This window comes from Saccostrea cucullata, unplaced genomic scaffold, assembly GCF_032062105.1.
Source record: "Saccostrea cucullata isolate Sc308-1 unplaced genomic scaffold, CSIRO_AGI_Scuc_v1 ctg6792, whole genome shotgun sequence".
NCBI lineage: Eukaryota > Metazoa > Mollusca > Bivalvia > Ostreida > Ostreidae > Saccostrea > Saccostrea cuccullata.
Genome location: NW_026930888.1, coordinates 3190 through 22932, shown reverse-complemented (window position 1 = coordinate 22932; position 19743 = coordinate 3190). Strand labels below are relative to the sequence as shown.

Here is a 19743-nt window from a genome sequence, read left to right as displayed (position 1 = left end):
CTTCTATCATCTCGCGCCTTAGTGTCATATTAATGTACAGAAAGTACAGAAGTTACACGAAGTGCACTGTTTCTGTATTAAGGCAAGGCAAAAGTATGCTTAAAAATAAACGGATACAAAGACGGTTGCATTTGAAGAGAAACCGTGAAAAAACCAATAGGAATCTCTCATAATATATCATCCAAGAGCATATAAAAATTCTACCAAATATTATATGTGAATTATGTTTAAAGTAATGGAATATGATCAAAATTAAGTTAAAATCAATTTTAAAATATATTTTGTTGTCACAATACACAGTTTTGCATTATAACAATGTGACCTTAATTTGTGCGAAAAACTATGTGAGTTTAAAATGTTTGTTGAGCTGTATATCCTTTTTATATTAATTTAAACAAGTACAAATATTGACTGAAATGCACTGAATTAAAAATCAACAAAATATGTTCGACTGTGTCATAATTACGCCACATACTCTATGAAAACAACCCACGTTTTGCTGAGATTGCCATGTGACCAACAAAGAGTCCCCATTTATTTATCACCTGTCTTCAGTTGAGCAATGGGCGTAATGTGCCGATGATTTGACTTCCATATTCGATTATCAACCAATGAGTGAAGGCAAGTTCTCATTGAAAAGTTTAATCTCCTTTATACTCGAAAAATCAATCATTTGATCAATTTTTTGCTTAAAATGATAGTAGCTATTGTAATTTCAGGACAAGGACATATGAGGTTTTGAAATTTGACAGTCTGAATGTTAAAACAAGCTAATTCAGAGAATTTGTGTCCCCCGCTTAGGGAAAAAGTAAACCATGCGCAGTTCGGGGGAGGGGGTCGGATCCCCTTGACTGAATTTGTAGAATTATTAAATGTATACATGTATAGTGAAGCAAATAAAATATGCCAATATGGATATAAAGGTTTGATTGCTTATTCTTTTTTACAATGAAGCTCATTGAAGTGGTAAAACTTTCCGTTTGACTGGAACGTTTCGAGCTATCTTTAGAACGATGATTGTCATACAATGACACGCCCATTTCTTTAGAAAGGAAAAATCGGTCAAATGGTTCACTGGAATACCCGTAGAACAGGCATTCTAAAAATAAAATAGCCAATCAAATTGACGGTCTACATAAACACAGAGCAAGCTCATATTCGACCGATATATGTGTTATGGTAACTCCAATAAACATGATAAATTCATAATTATGGACAAATTCGTTGCAATACGTGTTTTACAGAATCGGTACTCTCTAACTCTCTTTCTTATAACTTTAAAAATCTCAGTTTTGGTGTAACTCATGTTGCTTGTCGCGAAGAGTGGTGCGTTATAAACATTACGACGAATATTTTTTTTTCGTTTCTAAAGAAATGGGCGTGTCATTATGTTATAATTGACGTTGAAAATGTGACTCAGAAAGTTTCATCCAAACGGAAAATTTTACCACTTCAATGTGCTTCATTGTATGTGTATAGAAGATTCTGGAATATTTATCACACTGTAATGATGATTTTATGAGTTTGTACAAGCCAGCCCTCATAATTTTTTTCATTTCACATGCTGAATACTATCATTTAGTAAAAAAAAAAGTATTTCGAAAAAAAAAATGGATCGTTCGGGAATCGAACCCGGGCCCTCTCACATGTGAAGCGAGTGACATACCACTAGACCACGGAACCGCTTTGTACAAACTAACAATATGTGCAAAGATAAAGTCACATACATGTATACATTCACGTTCGATATTGTCAAAATTTTAAACAATGCACGGTGTCTAATTGTTTAACCTTTATTAAACAGTTCTAATAGATGTAATCAGAATGTAAAGTCCACCAAGAACCTGTTTTATACGTAATAACTCTCCTCATGCCCGAGTGCTAAAAATAGCGACATGTAATACAATAAATACTAATAAAACAAACGGGGCGGGACACTTTGAGAGGGGTGAGACAGGTCCTAGGGAGTTTTGGTATAAAATAACATTGCAAAAGCTCACAATCTTCTTGAAATATCGTCCCGAAAATGATAGTGTTTCATACAGTTAGAATGTATAAATTTACGACCTTGAACTTTGACCTTTTGACCTCAAAATCCTTTAGGCCACAAATTTCATTGCAAAAGCTCAAAGGGTTCTCGAGATATCGTGCGGAAACGAAAGTGTTCTAACAGACAGAATTTGCGAATTTATGACCTTGACCTTTGACCTTTTGACCTCCGAATCAATAGGGGTCTTCTTTAATCTATAGGGAGTTGTTATGCAAAATTTCATTGCGAAAGCTCAAAGGGTTCTCGAGATATCGTGTGGAAACGAAAGCGTTACAGACAGACAGAAAGACGGACGGACAGACCCAAATTAATATCCCCCACTTTTCAAGCGGGGGACAAATATGCTCCCTACATTCCATTATTGGGATGCTAAGTGTCTTTTGATTCGATATTACATCATGTTTCTAGATTTTTTTTAAGATGATCACTGTTCGTTATCTGCTCTCCTTTTGCATGAAATAATATATTTAATTGTCCCCCGCTTGAAAAGTGGGGGATATTAATTTGGGTTTGTCCGTCCGTCCGTCCGTCCGTCTTTCTGTCTGTCTGTAACGCTTTCGTTTCCACACGATATCTCGAGAACCCTTTGAGCTTTTGCAATGAAATTTAGCATAGCAACTCCCTATGGACTAAAGAAGACCCCTATTGATTTTGAGGTCAAAAGGTCAAAGGTCAAGGTCAGAAATAAGCAAATTCTGTCTGTTAAAACACTTTCGTTTCCACACGATATCTCTAGAACCATTTGAGCTATCGCAATGAAATTTTACATAACAACTCCCTGTGGCCTAAAGAAGACCCCTATTGATTTTGAGGTCAAAAGGTCAAAGTTCAAGGTCGTAAATTTATACATTCTGTCTGTGTGTAAAACTATCATTTCCGGGTGATATCTCAAGAAGATTTTGAGCTTATTCAATGTAATTTTATACCAAAACTCCCTAGGACGTCTCTCGCCCCTCTCAAAGTGCCCCGTCCCGTTTGTTTTATTAGTATTTATAGTATTACATGTCGCTATTTTTAGCGCAGGGGCATGAGGAGAGTTATTGCGTATAAAACAGGTTCTCGGTGGACTTCATGTTCTTATTACATCTATTATAACTGTTTAATAAAGGCTAAATAAATCAAACACCATGGATTGTGTAAAATTTTGAGAATACCGAACATGAAAACATGAATATATACATGTATGTGACTTCAGTTCTGCATATACTTCACTCCATGTAAAGCGACTCCGTGGTCTAGTGGTTATGTCTCTCGCTTCCAATATGAGAGGGCCCGGGATCGAATCTCGGTCGAACCTTTCTTTTTTTTTTTTTTTTTTTTTTTAAATACTTTTTTTTTTTACTAAATGATAGTATTCAGCATGTGAAATGAAAATTTATGAGGTTATAAAATCATCATTACAGTGTGATAAATATTCCATATAAAAAAATCTTCTATACCCATAATAAAGAATAAGCAATCAAATCTTTATATGCATATTGACATGCATGTATTTTATTTCCTTCAGTATACATGTATATACATTTAATAATTCTACAAATTCAGTCAGGGGGAGCCGACTTTTTCCCTAAGCGGGGGACACGAATTCTCTGAATTAGCTTGTTAAAACTGTATTTGGCTATCATAGTGTCTCCTAATGAAAGCTTACTTTTTAAATAATAAGTTTGCGTTCCTTATCCCTTACTGTATATTTATACCCCCCGCTTGAAAAGCGGAAGGGTATATAGTAATCGTTAATCCGTCCGTCCGTCTGTACGTCCGTCCGTCCGTCCGTCTGTTACGCTTTCGGGTACCCATCTCTTATCCGCAACTCCTCTCATACCACTGAATGGAATTTGATGAAACTTTCACAGAATCTTTATTACATATTGCCATTGTGCACCTCCTATTTTACTTTTTGATCCGACACATATTTTGGGTTTTCCGGCCACAGCAAAACATGGACATTGCCATTATTAGCTCTTCTGAGCCAAAGGCTCAAAGAGCTAATGCTATGGCCATTTGTGCGGTGTGCGGTGTGCGTAAACCTTTTAGAATATGGGCCATAACTCAAGAACCCCTTGGCCAATCAGTACCAAATTTGTCACAGGGTATCCTTGGCCCAAGGGCTACCATTTTTACTAAAATAAGGGTTGGGACCCTTAAACAAGGGGAGATAATCAGGAAAACAAAACCAAACGTACTGGTTGCTAAAAAATCTTCTTCTCCATAACCACCACGCAGATTTTCACCAAACTTACATACAAGGATCAGGATATGTCGAAGATTAAAATTTGCACGGGGAATTACCCTGGGGCAAAGGGCGTGGTCTCAAGGTCACTTCAAAGTTGACCTAAATTTACAATTAATAAAAACGTGTATATTTTGCTTACTATAAGGACTAGGATCATCAAATCTTGTAATTTGATGCATCTTATGACTTCACATCATGTTAACTCAAAAGAAGGTCACGGCGACCTACTTTTTAAATTTTGCTGGGATTTGTTTTCAAATTGATTTGAAGGCATATTTTGGACACTTTAAGGCCTATGATTATCAAACTTTGTCAGTTGATGCATCTTGTGTCCTCGAACAATGTCAACTTAAAAGTAGGTCACCGTGACCTACTTTTTGAACTTTATGACTTATCCTTTTAAAAACATTAAATCCCATTATTTCAGACACTGGGAGGTTAAGAATCATCAAATCTTGTACTTTGATGCATCTTACGACTTTAAAACGTATTTATGAAAAAGGAGGTCACTGTGACCTACTTTTTGAATTTTGTTTACATTTGTTTTCAAATTGTTTAAAACGCATATTTTGATTACCTTCAGACCTACGATCATCAAACTTGGTCAGTAGATGCATCTTGGGTCTTTGAAAAATGTCGACCTAAATGTAGGTCACGATGATCTCTTTTCAACATTTTATGGCTATATTTAAGTATCTTAGTTATTTATTGGCTTAGAATCATCAAACTTTGTGAGTCGATGCATATTTGGTTTTCGGAGAGTGACGACCAAAAAGTAGGTCACGGTGACCTACTTTTGACATTTTATGGCTTTATTTAAGTATCTCCGGTACTTATAGGCTTAGAATCATCAAACTTTGTGAGTTGATGCATCTTGGGTTTTCGGAGAGTGACGATCAAAAAGTAGGTCATGGTGACCTACTTTTGACATTTTGTGGCTATAATTAAGTATCTCTGGTACTTATTGACCTAAAATCATCAAACTTTGTCAGTTTAGGCATCTTGGGTTTTCGGAGATTGTCGACCAAAAAGTAGGTCACCGTGACCTACTTTTGAATTTTTATGGCTAAATTTAAGTATCTCAGGCACTTATTGGCTAAGAATCATCAAACTTTGTCAGTTGAGGCATCTTGGGTTTTCGGAGAATGTTGACCAAAAAGTAGGTCACATTGACCTACTTTTGAATATCTCAGGTACGTATTAGCTTAGAATCATCAAACTTTGTCAGTTTAGGCACCTTGGGCTTTCAGAGAACGTCAACCAAAAAGTAGGTCACTGTGACCTACATTTGACATTTTATGGCTATATTTAATTATATCTGGTACTTATTGGCTTGGAATCATCAAACTTTGTCAGTTGAGGCCTCTTAGGGTTTCATTGAATGTCCAACAAGAAGTAGGTCACGGTGACCTACTTTTGAATATCTCAGGTACTTATTGGCTTAGAATCATCAAATTTTGTCAGTTTAGGCATCTTTGGTTTTTGGATAACGTCGACCAAAAAGTAGGTCACCGTGACCTACTTTTGACATTTGATGGCTATATTTAATTATCTCTGGTACTAATTGGCTTAGAATCGTCAAACTTTGTCAGATTATGCATCTTGGGTTTTCAGAGAATGTTGACCAAAAAGTAGGTCATGGTGATCTACTTTTGAATATCTCAGGTACTTCTTTAATTAGAATCATCAGTCTTTGTCAATTACTGTATCTTGAGTTCTCAGAAAATTTCAATCAAAAGGTAGGTCACTGTGACCTACTTATGGTATTTTATAATTATATTACAATATCTTCAGTCTTAACTGGCTAAATATTATCAAACTTTGTAAGTTAATGCATTTGGGTCTTATGATACTAATAGAGTTGGAGGCTTCTAATAGAAGTGATAGATTGTACAATTTATCAGAGGAGCGATTCAAGGCCCTTGGGCCTCTTGTAACTATATGGAGGCGGGGGTATCATTTAGTGAGCTCATCGCTCACAATTCCTCTAGTAGTTTTTCTTTTCATTGCATATAATGCGGAAAGGAATATTTTCAATACATTAATTTTTAGTCCCTTATAACTAATTTCACCAACTTTACTTCTTTGATTGTTTACAATTGTGAACTTCATTCATTGTTTCGTATTTGAAAAAGCAAGAAAAAACCTACGCTGTAGACTCTTTTAGATTATATTTTAGATTTTAACCTTTATATTCCAACTTGTACATAAGAAAGAAAACAATTAGTATCTTTATCCTTAACATCGTTATGTAAAAGGACGTTTGTGTAAAAATACTAAGAATAATTCCTACCGGGGTACTCAGACTCCTAAGAGAAAAACCCCTCCTTTTGAGAACTACTTACTGCATAGGGCATAGAAGGCCACTGTCGAACACTCTTGCTCATGGAATAAATCTGCTCACTTAAAACAAAATAAATTGTCAACACGTAGATGCCATAAACAGCTGATAAATACACCTGTGTTCATATTTTCAGATTATTATAAATAGGTAACAGAAAACAATTTCTTCTCACCGGCAAGGATTTAAACACGTGCATGTTCGTTTAAACGACTTAAATTCTGTTTCCACATCTTCCAAACATTTAAACTCTACCAAAGAAATAAATTGTTATAAACATTAGCAAACAAAATTGTTGTTTTTCATACGAGTGTACTTTTATAGGAGCTGAGATAGGAAATTTTCCCTGTTAATCTGTATAGTTATGACTTTTAATATTCATATTGTGAGAAACTGTTGTATCTGGAACTAAAAAAAATAATTTCTCATTGAAATTCATCTAAAATATTTTAAAAGAATTGGATGACTAACAAAATAGACCAAAAGTACAGAAAATGATATCTAAGAAGTTTTTCGGTTAAAAAAAAACTCATATAATTTCAAGCAGCCAGTAAACTTAAGTTTAGCTAATAAATATATTACAATGATTCGATTATTTTATTATATTGAAAAAATCCTCGATCATCTATACAAAGGCCATTTGATAAAATAACACGTCATCAATTTCATTTAATATATTTAAAAGAGAAATTGTATTCTTTATCTTATATAAACAAGGTAATGTCCCTGGGAAAATGAATTTTTTTCAGACATCCTTGATAAATTTTTGAAATATAAAGTAATATCAATATTAGAAATTGTTTTCACTGTAAATATTATGAAATGGTATATAGGGCCTCCAGAAACATCTGTCCTCATAATATGGCGACCGAGGGAACATTAAAATAAAGTGTCGGAACCTCCAACCGTATGAAACATTAATGTATCCAGTTTGATATAAAAAATAGTACATTTAGTATTTAGTTCAAAATTTATATACTAGCAAATAGAACGTTTAGTGTTTATTGTGTATAAGCCCTCTCCACAGATACAAGGTTAATTTAATAATACACATAATTTATAGTAACAGGTTCATATATCACCAATGAATTATATACTGTATAACTGACACAAAATTAAATAGAATTTAAGAGAAAGTACAAAAAAGTACATATGAAAAAAAAGAAAAAAAAAATGAATTATACCGGTTTATGTGGAAATGAGAGGAAAAAATCGAAAAATGAGAATTACAGCATTTTATAAACATACAATGAATGTGTAAATGTATTTGATTTAGGCTAGTCCGAAAAATCTGACGTTTTCCTGGCTTATTTACGATTTTGATATCCTGGCATGTAAAATATCAAAATCGTAAAAAAGCCAGGAAAACGTCAGATTTTTCGGGCTAGATTTAGGCAAGAACTAGAATAGATATTTCATAGTTTCACTTCATTTATGAAACCTTTTGGTTTGTGATATATATATATGAACACAATCAAATAATTACTTAAGACATACATTTCTTTGGAACAATTATTAGTAATAAAGTAGCAATTTAAATTAATGAACAGGGATTATGATTGCATTCATTTTCTGATGAACTGGTACTAAGTCATCTCGCGTACATAAAAAGCTACCACATCTACTATATATGCATATAAAAATCTTTTTTCGAATAATGAATCATAACTCTATCTGAAAATCTACATAAAATGGCGATACCTGCTTCCGTCTGACATCCTTTATATTCATTGGTTTTATTTATAAAGTAGTAGAACTCTTCAGCGTTAGGTGGAAGGCATCCACAGGCGTCACGCATGGCTGCATGGATGCAAGTTCTGCGACATTCCTGAAAGTATAATTCAACTTTTATGCTTTAGCAATTAAGGTGGAATTCTCTGCTTCTGTATTTAAGCTTGGAAATATTCAATGCCCGATTCTTCGAGAATGATTTTCAAATTTAAAAGAAGTGACTAGTACTAGTATCAATAAAAAAGTATGAATAAAAATATCTAAAATAAATATGTATAGAATAAAATAATATTCTTTAAATTCAATTCCTATTTTGTGTAAACTTAATTTAATTTGGTATTATAATGATATGTGAATTTTACAAACAATTTTTGTGCCTCAATGTTCTGGGAAAAATGTTTATTTGAATACGATTTCGCACAAACAGCTCAAAGGGAGAAAATCAGGCACCGAAACCCCATAAAACAAAATTTGATACATGTATTTGGCAACCAGGAAAAAATTCAATTTACCTTGATGAAATTTACAAAAAAATATCAGTTAAATATTTTTCCTTTTGTATAACAAAAATATTTAGCTGATATTTTTTGAAACCTCTAAACAAAGAAATTGATAGCTAATGTTGTTAAGCAAAAACTGCGAAGACCTCTTCTCTTCCTTACACAAATATAATTGCACATACATCATGGGATAATAGAATATTTATCGCAAGATTTTGAATATATATCAAAAGATTTTGAATATACATCACAATATATTGCACATACATCACAAGATTATAGAAGATACATCACTAGAGATTTTGTACACACATCATAATGATTAGCATATACATCACAAGATATTGAACATACATCACAAGATTATCGAATAAAGCAACGTTTTACTTATAATCATTACACATTATATGTGTACATTTTTAACCCAGCTGCGTAAACTCTTACATTTCGAGTGTATTTAAACCCATTTTTCTTTTCAAACCCAATCACGTCTTCGCACTCTCTATAAGGAGGAGGCACTCTTTTGACATCTCTCTGGAAGAACATGTCAATACTTAATTCAACTTTTCACCATTATCATTGTAATTTTATAATTCATTATAATCGTGATTTCTCTGATTCAGTCATTCCTTACCACTAGTAAGCCGATATTTGAATGGAAGCTTGTTGGTATTGATAAACCCTTGTCAGATGGATTAGGAAAGGTTCCTGGATTGTGTACTTGTAAACGTAACCCATAGCCCTGGCTTATCGAATCTACGTACTCGTCGTTTTCAGTGAAGAATATGAAAGAAAGGCCTGTAAATGAGAATGATATTTGGAGATCACGAACTAGAAGTACTGTGAGCATTGAGCTCACTAAATAATACTCACTCCCCCGCCTCCCATATATGACATTAATGGCAAAGTCCATGTTTTGCTTTGGGAGCCCCGAAATAAGTGTCAGATCAAAACGTAAAATAGGAGATGCACAGTGATATATTAAAAAATCCGAGAAAGTTGCATTGAATTGTATTCGAATTGTGGATAAGAGATGGGTATCCTTAAATTCTACAATGTTATGACAGTGCCCATGTTTTAAATAGCTATGGAAATTCGAAATATGTGTCTGATCAAAAAAATGTATACAGTGGGACTATGTAACAATTAAAGAATCGGTGAAGGTCTCATTAAATTTCATTCAGTGGTATTAGAGTAGTTGCGGATAAGAAATAGGTAACCAAAACGTAACGGACGTACGGACACCCCCATCACTATATAGGAGTTTCCCCTTCTTTTCAATCAGGGGTGGGGTGTAATAAAGCTCTAAAGACCACTGAAACATTACAAATTTAGAGCGGACTTCTAAAACATCAGAGGTGAGATCAGGTGTCATGTAGGAGTAAGCATCACACCCACTGTGTGCTCTTTGTCATTATCAGGTAAATGAATTCGAAATTCAGTAGACAACCCAGTAATAAAGTAATTGCCTTACTATTTGTGTGAACAACATCAGTTAACATTCTACTTAATGTATTTGCTGAAGAGATCACTGCGTCCAAAACTTGGTCATTAAAGTTTATTCTAGTTTTAATTTTTCTGCAATTTGCCGCAGATATTTATGTATCTATTTAAATGTTAAATATACCTATATAAATGTCATGCAGCTTATTAAAGGTCGATATTATATTGACAGTAATGCACATTTTTTTATTGTATCAAAGGTCATTCAACAATCTGTATCTTTAGCAACTAGACTGAGGATGTTCTATAAACTCACAAAGTGCATTTAAAACAGTGTGACATATAACTCTGGAAAAGACATTGTCCAGACTTTTTACTGCCATTTCTAACTGCGATGTCAAAAATATACCGGTATTTTAGCACTCGGTGGGAATTTTTAGCAGTACGTAATTACGGTCTCATGTTGAACTCACACACATCTCTTTTTCCAAAAAAACTTTTTTGAAAAAAGTCATAATCCAATAAGAGAAATGTGGGAATTTTAGTCTTAACAACTATCCCACCTTTCTCCCATTGAAGAATGTTAAGATATCTCCCAATGGGATTTTTTCTTCAAAAATTTGATCAAATGGGATAAATCTCATGGATATTGACAATAAGACATGTTTCCCCGAAACCCAACCCCATACATTGTAAAACATTGGATATATCCCATAGATTATGATATCTAACTCATCATAATCTGTAGGATATATCCCATTCTTAATAATGTTTTGGAGAAAATGACTCATTGTCAACATCCTTGGCACTTATCCCATTTGTGGGAGAAAAAAATCCCAATGGGAGAATGATCAAATCTGGCACAGTTTCCCCAACGGGAGAAAGGTGGGATACTTATTAAGACTAAAAATACCACCATTCCCCCAGGGATTTTGACATTAAGGAATTTATATCTTAATAAAATGATGTTTGTGATATCAACTCTAGACTGCAAGACACTGTCGTGTCTGGGTTTTCTTATAGTTAATGTCGCACTGTTATAAACATGATAACGATATAATAATTTTACCTGACTTTGGCCCGGCTTCTTTGGAAATAAATTTTTCTGAATGTAGCGTGAAACAGTTTCCGTACTCTGGTGTATTTATTAATGTAAAATCCCTAAAAAATAACCATGAATATATCTCTCGATTAAATAACACCACCATATGGTGTGATAGAGCTCATACATGTACGTTCTTTATTCTCAACTTACTGAGGGTAGCATTTATGTCCATTAAAGGAACAGTCCATGAGCATCATATCAATCTGGTGTCCAGACCGAATTCTTGTAGCTCTGTTATAATAACATATTAACAATAAAGACGATAATAATAAAATAACGGCAATTAAAAAAATATAGACGTGCTAAAGATATACTGATCAACCCCTTCCACACACGAAACATTTTTTTTAAGTTGATACCTGTCTAACTCAAGGTATATTTTCGTGAAATTGACAGCAAATTCATGTAGCTGCGATGTATCAGCATTCCTCTGATCCAAAAAAAGAAATGATATGAAGCAAGATTTCATTCATCTTCGTACACTTAAATCAACAAAAAATAAAATAAAGACAGTAAATACAGAATTGTATCACCTTTCGTCGACCAGGTGGCGGTTGTCCACCATCAGGGGGGCCACCTCCGCCCCCAGGGGGACCACCGCCCCCACCACCAGGGCCACCACCACCAGGAGGGCCACCAGACTACAAAAAGAAACCAACAAGATAATGGTTCTTCCTTTTATATAATAGCTTTCTCCAGTCGCACGGGCCTCACAAACTTAAGGTTTCATCAAAGGTCAACATGTCCAAAAAAAAAAAATAATTATTTTTTACAATAGCTCCAAAACTATGTGGTTTATAAAGTTGAAACTTTTACAGTTTATAGATTTATCATTGATTAACAGAAATAGAAAGTACCACTTGATAACAAATACTGATTAAAAATATTTATCGAAAACATTCTTTTAAAAAATGTCTACATTTTCAAAAAATACACCTAATTCCGTACTTTTAGTGAAAGCCATCATTGCAGAAAAAAGTGTTTGTTATACCTTTAAAAATTTGTTCCCATACATATCAACACGGAAAAAAGTCTAACATTTCTAATGTTTTGCTGAGCGGTGTTACAACGCGAAATGTAATAACAACGCGAAATGTAATAAACATGGATTATTACATTTTGCGTCGAAATCACCGCAAAATGTAATAACGCAAAATGTAACAACATATTTTTGAGGATTATTACATTTTGCGTTATTACGTTTTGCATCGACATCAACGCAAAATGTAATAACGCAAAATGTAATAACACGGTTTTTGGATTATTACATTTTGCATTGTTACAATTTGCGTTGAGATTAAGAAAAAGGCAAGAACACAAAATGTAATAACACACTTTTTGGTCAGCCAGATTGAGTACAATTTTCAATAAAGTAGTGGCTGATGAAAAGAAAATAAAAACAAAAGGGAAAATGCAATTTCTTACAATTAATGAATTTTATAATATATTGATTTAATTAGCTACATGTATTTAAAATCAGTTTAATACATGTATTCAAATTAAAGGTGTTGCAAATTAGAAACGTCCGTGTGTGGGCGGGTTGTTGTTATAGGTGGGTGTTATTGACAAGTGTGCTTTTGCTTTTTTTAAAATAGACAAATGCAATGAATCTATTAAAACAATCTATTCAGTTGTACTGGCAGGTGTTAATATACAGCGGGAAGGCGGTTTATTGACAATTATATATAATACTGCATCATACAAATCACCAGCATTGCAGAGAAGCAAAAACACAAATTCTTTCTCTTTCTTTCTTCCTTTGCTATGGTCAATCTATGGTAATTAATATGTTATTGGTTAGAAATTTGATAAGACGTATTCATCAAAAATATGCCAAATGCTTTATAATTAATTACAGTGTATTCAATAAAAGTCAGTGTTAGAAAAAAGATGCATTTATATTTATTTATGTCCGTAAAAGCGGTAACGTTGGCCTCATTGTTTTAGTTTAAATATTTTGTAAAGCGTGCTTCACAAGTTGTTACATGTATATATTTAAATCAATTTTATGTTTTGAGTTAAACGCAATTAAAAAAATTAATTATATTTTGTTTTATTACATATTGTTTTATTACATTTTGCGTCGTCTTCAGGGCAAAAAAACATAACGCAAAATGAAAAAAAGAAAAAGCACATTATTACATTTTGCGTTGATCTCGACGCAAAATGTAATAACGCAAAATGTTAAAATCCCAGTTCATTACATTTCGCGTTGTTATTACATTTTGCGTTGTAACAGAGCGGGCATAAAAAAAAAAATAATTGGACCGCTGAGTGAGATGTTGGACCGCTTACGTCACAGAATGGGCGGAGCTTAATCTCATTTTCATTCGTTCGTGTTAAAAAGTTACGGACCTGATGTTACATCACAAAAGATAGTACAAAATACATGTATGTAAGAAAAAAAATAAAATGAAAGGTATAATAAAACATTTATTGACTGTTCTCGCGCACATGCGTTTTGTCAAAACGCATGTTGCCCTCGAACTCAGTCAATAAATGTATAATGTTTATCAATAAAGAGCAAGTTGGACTTTGATAGCCTCCAGGAAAGATGTTTCCCTGCTTATTCTGTCCAAACGTGAAGACTACATTGTAAATGGCGGATTTTATAAGGGTCTTGTCTTTATACATGCCATGCTCTCAATAAGACCTTTCAAAGAACATTCACGTCCAACTTGCCCTTCATTGATAAACATATATTATTTCTGCAATGATGGTTTTTCACTAAAAGTACAGAATTAGGGAGGTACATTTAAAAAAAAAAAAAAAAAAGATGCAATTTTTATTTATATATATTTTTCGATAAATATTTTAAAATTTTTTTTTCATGATGCTTTCTACAATGAAGCCCACTGAAGTAGTAAAATTTTTCGATTGGATGTTTCTTATCGAACGTCAATCGTTAATGTGATATTCCCATTTCTTTAGAAACTTGAAAAAAAAATATTTGACATAATGCTTTATGACACCCCACTCTTCAGTCTTTGTGACTAACAACATGATATGTACTAAAACGGAACTTTTAAAAAAATTAGAAGAGATAATTAGAGACTCCTCACTTCTGAAAAATTCGAATTGCGTGGAATATGCACATATCTATGAATTTATCATGTCTATTGGAGTTACCAAAGCACGTTTCAGCCGAACACGTGTTTACTCGATTGGCTATTACAGTATAATTTGTCCAATCCGGCTACCGCCGGTTCCATAAAATTTGGCCGGATTATACAGAATCCGGAGTGCAGGAAAAATGCAGGGAAATATAAATTTCGAAAATTTTCGTTGTTTATTTACAAGTACATCATATGCATATTATAAATAAAATTAAATGATGAAATCAATTACTATTCTGGAGTCTAGAAATTATAAAATAGTCTCACATGACTTACTGTATTTTCTTATTTGTTCACGAAGTTTGAAAGTCGGGTGAAATGTTACCTCAATCGAAATATACAGGCACGCATAATATAGGCCTACTTTGTATCAAGCGGACCGGGTTTCGCTTGTCTAAGACCTCACTTAATGTATTAACAGTAATGCACAATTATTTACGATGTGCTAATTATTAGATTGAACTTTTAATTTTATGTAACAAATTACGTCTTCCCCCACAGTGTTATGGTGCCATTTTGAAATGCGTTCGATTTTCGATCCCGATTTATATTTTGATTTGTAAATCGCATACATATATTTTTGTGTTCATGTTATAATGTGCTAAAAGGAGTTAAAACAAAGTTACTTTTTTAATTGTAATTTAATATAATATATTTTTCAAGTGGACTGTGTCACCGCCGCATTTTACCGAGTTCGTCTCATGGCACTAATTGTCATGCTAATGTAAACACGGATTATCACATTCCCCACGAAAGGTGTTAATTTCTTTGAAGTAACTCAGGTGTGGCCGGATTAGAGGGAATAATTAATGTTAATTAAGAGCAGTTGGGACCAGTATGGCCGTTCGGAATACAGAATAGACAGTATCCGGACTACACAGAATTTTTAAAAATGAATTTGTTAAAGAAGTGCATGGGACTAAAATTTACGGACGGAATGGACAAAAGTCCGGAGTACTCAGAGTCCGGATTAGACAAATTTTACTGTATATATATTTATGGAAAAACCTGTTCTACAGGTATTCGAATAAACACTATGACAGTTTGTCATCATGTGACAATCAACATTTTAATGATAGCTCACAACATTCCATTCAAACGGAAAATTTTATCAATGCGCTTCATTGTATCTGTTAAAGCTATACATGTATATGGCGCATCTGAGCTAAAAAATAAAAATACGAGATTAAGTGTAGATTAAGATGATAATTGTTATCTATATGTATGTTCATATTAAAATTTTCACTGATTTTGAACTTACATATCCCCACGTTTCTATAGGTTAAATTGACTTTAAACTGTGTTTGATATTTTTATCCGACGGAAATAAATCGGCTATTGTTTTAAATCTTGTCACAATGCTAAAAAATCGCTAAAAATCGTTGTTTAAACTATTCAAGATTACTCTGGCACTGAACGATTGTTTTTATGTTTCATAAAACTATGCAGCAATATGCCCTTCAAACTTTATCGTGAAACAGTCTATTCTAGTTCTACAAACTACTTTAGTATTTTATTTTCATATATAACCAACCGCCGAAATATGCCTGAGATATTACTGACTCGGCGTTAAACAGTAACAACCCATCACTTCACCAATCAATCGATCGATCAAGCCATAAATCAAGCAATCATATGGAACTTGCCGCGTCTCCATATGAGTGAAAAATTCTCGATAGGGACGTTAAACAACACACAATCAAGCAATCATATATAACTTACCCCCACTGGATTTCCGGCAGCTATCAGATCCTTGAGATCTTTGGAAGTAGATGGTACGTCGCTTAATTTAACCACATTAACATTACAGACTGTCACGGAGGGAAAATGGAGCTTGTTGAAACCCAAAGAAATTGTGGTTTGTACAGGCTTTTCCAGATAGTGAGCTATTAGAAAAACAAGATGGTAGGTCATCCAGCCCATAGTGGTCAAAAGCAGAATAGACCAGGCCGCCTTGGCGTACCACTTCTTAGACTCGCGAATATATCCCGGTCCCTGCATGGCAGTCTTCTCCGCAAAACGTCGGAAAATTTTTCCGAGTGATTTTCCCTGATCCGCCTCTTCATGACTTTCAGACCTAATTATGTTGAATTTAAATTGATCATTTTATTAGAAGTTTTGATTTAAAAGAGATCAAATTAGGAAAATATAGCCAACTGTTGGCTTCGAAAAAATCTGAGAATTTTAAGTGTGTTCATTTACTTGACTGAATTTCAAAACCATGAAATAATATTTTTACAAAAACGATCTTTTTTAAGAATATGAAGAAGATGATCTATGAAGTACTAAAGACAACCCTACTTACCATTGAATTCTGTTAGATGACATCGGTTTGTATACACGGTAGGGAGGGGAGAAAGCATCAACATATTGTCTCCCGTTGTATTCGGCGGGGAGGGATCTATGTCCTGCAGGTAATATATACCTGGGTGATGGAATATATCTCTCTCTGTCCGGCCAGAACATTTTTATCAGCCGATGTTAGATAAATGATGCTTGGTAATTTTGTGCATTAATATAAATGCATTGATATTTATTGTCCAAATTAAGCCCAAACTTTGTTTTTCTTTTCAGATTAAAAAACAAATTTTCTTTTTAAGTTAAGAGTGCAGATTACATAGAATTTGTCACAATGAATGAAGCTTGAGGATAATGAAGATAGATTTTGCTGAAGATATCTGAAGCTTTGTGTTTTGGAAAGGTAGGATAGTATCCCAAGGCATAAGTACTTTTCTAATCTAATTAAAAATTTCTAAAATGGGAGTGGAATTGATTAAATAAATGTAAAAATATCAGTAGCCATTTTGATTCAGGACTAAAACACGTACTCTTCATATATGCATGTATTTATTACAGAGAAATGATAATTAATTTTACATGCCAGACCACGTACTTTAGAGTTAAATAAAGATTTTAAGCCTTGTATTCACAACCCACAACCCATGCTATTAAAATCACTGATTAAACGGTAAGTAATGAGTCAGAAAATATTGAATCTTACACAAATAAGAGAAAATTTTAAATAGGGTTTACCAGAAGATACTACCAAATTAAGAAGGGATTCTTCTCACATCAATTGTATTTTTACACATTGAAGAAGACAATGTTACTAAGTAATGGTATTAATTTGATTCATTTTGATCGTTTAAAATTTTAGAAACAAGGTCATTTTCTTATTACTTGACATGAAAAATACTGTTGCCAACCATATGATGTTTCTTTAATTTCAAAAGGGTCTGAAAGATGAAACTATTAAATAAAAAAAATTAATTCAATAAAATATTTCCTAGTCCAAAATTCCTCTATTTCTTAAATTTTTAGGAATAAGGACTATTTATTTGTAAATGCTTCATATACATTACCATTTCTTCTTATGTTTATATATATGGCAAAGAAGTCACTTGAAATACATAAAAATACCTTTTTTCTGATTTTTTGCTGAAACCTGGTCTTAAGATGAGAAGCTTTCGAAAGCCAACAAGATTATTATTTGTCACAGAAAATCATAACTATTTGTTATATTTAAAATTCAAGTCCGTAGTTATTAATTTTAGTCACGTAAGAAAATTCTTTAAGTCTTTGATTGTTCTTTAACTAAATTCATCGGTCAGAAATTTTAAGAACAGAAAAGGAGACATTTTCAAACGCTGCAGTCCAACCAAAAATGTAGTCCTTGCTAATTTTTTACCACAATTTTCTAAGCTCTACAATTGTGAGAAGGAAAGAAAAATGTGATTATTTAAATCCCTTTTATCTAATTATATAAGTTATACATGTAGAAGCAAATATACATTGAATATTTCATTAGGTCAGAAAATTTTCTTCCAAGCCTCTTCTTTTACTCCTCACTAAAATATTAACAGTAGTTTAGAGAAACTGCAAAAAAAAAAATATTCGAAAAGTAGTATAGATCAGATGTGGATACCTAAAAATTCCAAGGAAATTTTGGAAAAATTGGAAAAAAAAACAAACACTTTTTTGCACCAAAATCAACATTAAAACTTATGACCTTTTAACTTTATATACAACCATCCCCATGATAAATTAAAATCCACGCCTTTTGACATTATTGACAGCTGCTTTTTTCAATAAAAATGGCACTCGTAAATTAACTTACCTTGTCATTGGTCATTTGCAAAATAATTTTGCTGAAAACATTCTGATTGTACTCGCAAGCACTGAAGTTGATAATTACAAGACGTGTTTGTGAAACAGTATGCGCCCGGCGGCAACAAAGTTCGAAGACGCTATTTTTAGCATATAGGTCACAAGGTCATTGACCTTGGTGTCATTTGAAAGAACCTAATTAGTGAAGTAGGCATACTAAATATGAACACTCTACCTCCTATGGTTCAAAAGTGATGGCAATAGTTTGAAAAAGCTATTTTTAGCATATAGGTCACAGTCAAGGTCGAAAAGTCAATGACCTTGGTGTCATTTGAAAGGACTTAATTAGTGAAGTATGCATACCAAATATGAAGTCTGTATCTCTCACGGTTCAAAAGTTATGGCGAAGGTTAAAGTTGACAACAGACAGACAAACACACAGTATTTATAAAATCTTACGTAAAAAGAAGAAAACACTTGCTGTGGCCTTCAACTCGACATTTAGATTATTATATCGACGACATTTTGTCAATTAACAATGCTTCTTTCCATTCTTATAATGATACAATATATCCCGGTGAGCTTGAAATAAAAGATACAACAGAATTTGACTCATCTGTTTCATATTTGGATATTTTTCTAGGAAACGACGTAAACGGTAATCTAACAACAAAGCTTTGTGATAAACGTGTACGTGATGACTTTATCTTTTCAATCGTCAATTTCCCTTACTTATGCAGCAATACTCCAGTATTCCTTTATCACCTGCTTACGGGGCTTACATCTCTCAATTGAATTCCATACGAAATTAGACACTCTACGAATGAGCAATTTATGAAACGGGGTACGCTATTGACAAACAAGTTTATGGAACAAAGAATATTAGCTATCTCGTTTAAAGTAATCATTTCGTAAGTTCTATTGACGATACCATTACCTTGTCAGCAGTTACAACCTATCATTTAGTCAAATTCTGACGGACGTTTTACATACTAACTAGTAGGCCATTATCTACACACTGAATTGTCGACGGATTTTCCGTTATTTACTGATCATAACAAGAAGAACACGGCATGTGAGCGGTCGGTCAGCAGGGAATGTTCACTCCTCCATGGCA

At 33.3% G+C, this 19743-nt stretch overlaps 1 protein-coding gene across 1 annotated transcript; it reads right to left on the bottom strand.

The window, feature by feature from the left end:
- Positions 1-8014: 8014 nt before the first annotated feature.
- On the bottom strand, positions 8015-16985 carry LOC134230442 (acid-sensing ion channel 3-like). The gene is made up of 10 exons (XM_062712275.1): positions 16825-16985; positions 16242-16596; positions 11937-12044; positions 11763-11833; positions 11554-11634; positions 11368-11459; positions 9490-9653; positions 9300-9389; positions 8326-8452; positions 8015-8025 (listed from the first exon to the last, which is right to left on the bottom strand). Exons 1-10 carry the CDS (start codon positions 16983-16985, stop codon positions 8015-8017), a joined length of 1260 nt encoding a protein of 419 aa, XP_062568259.1.
- Between the last annotated feature and the right edge of the window lie 2758 nt (positions 16986-19743).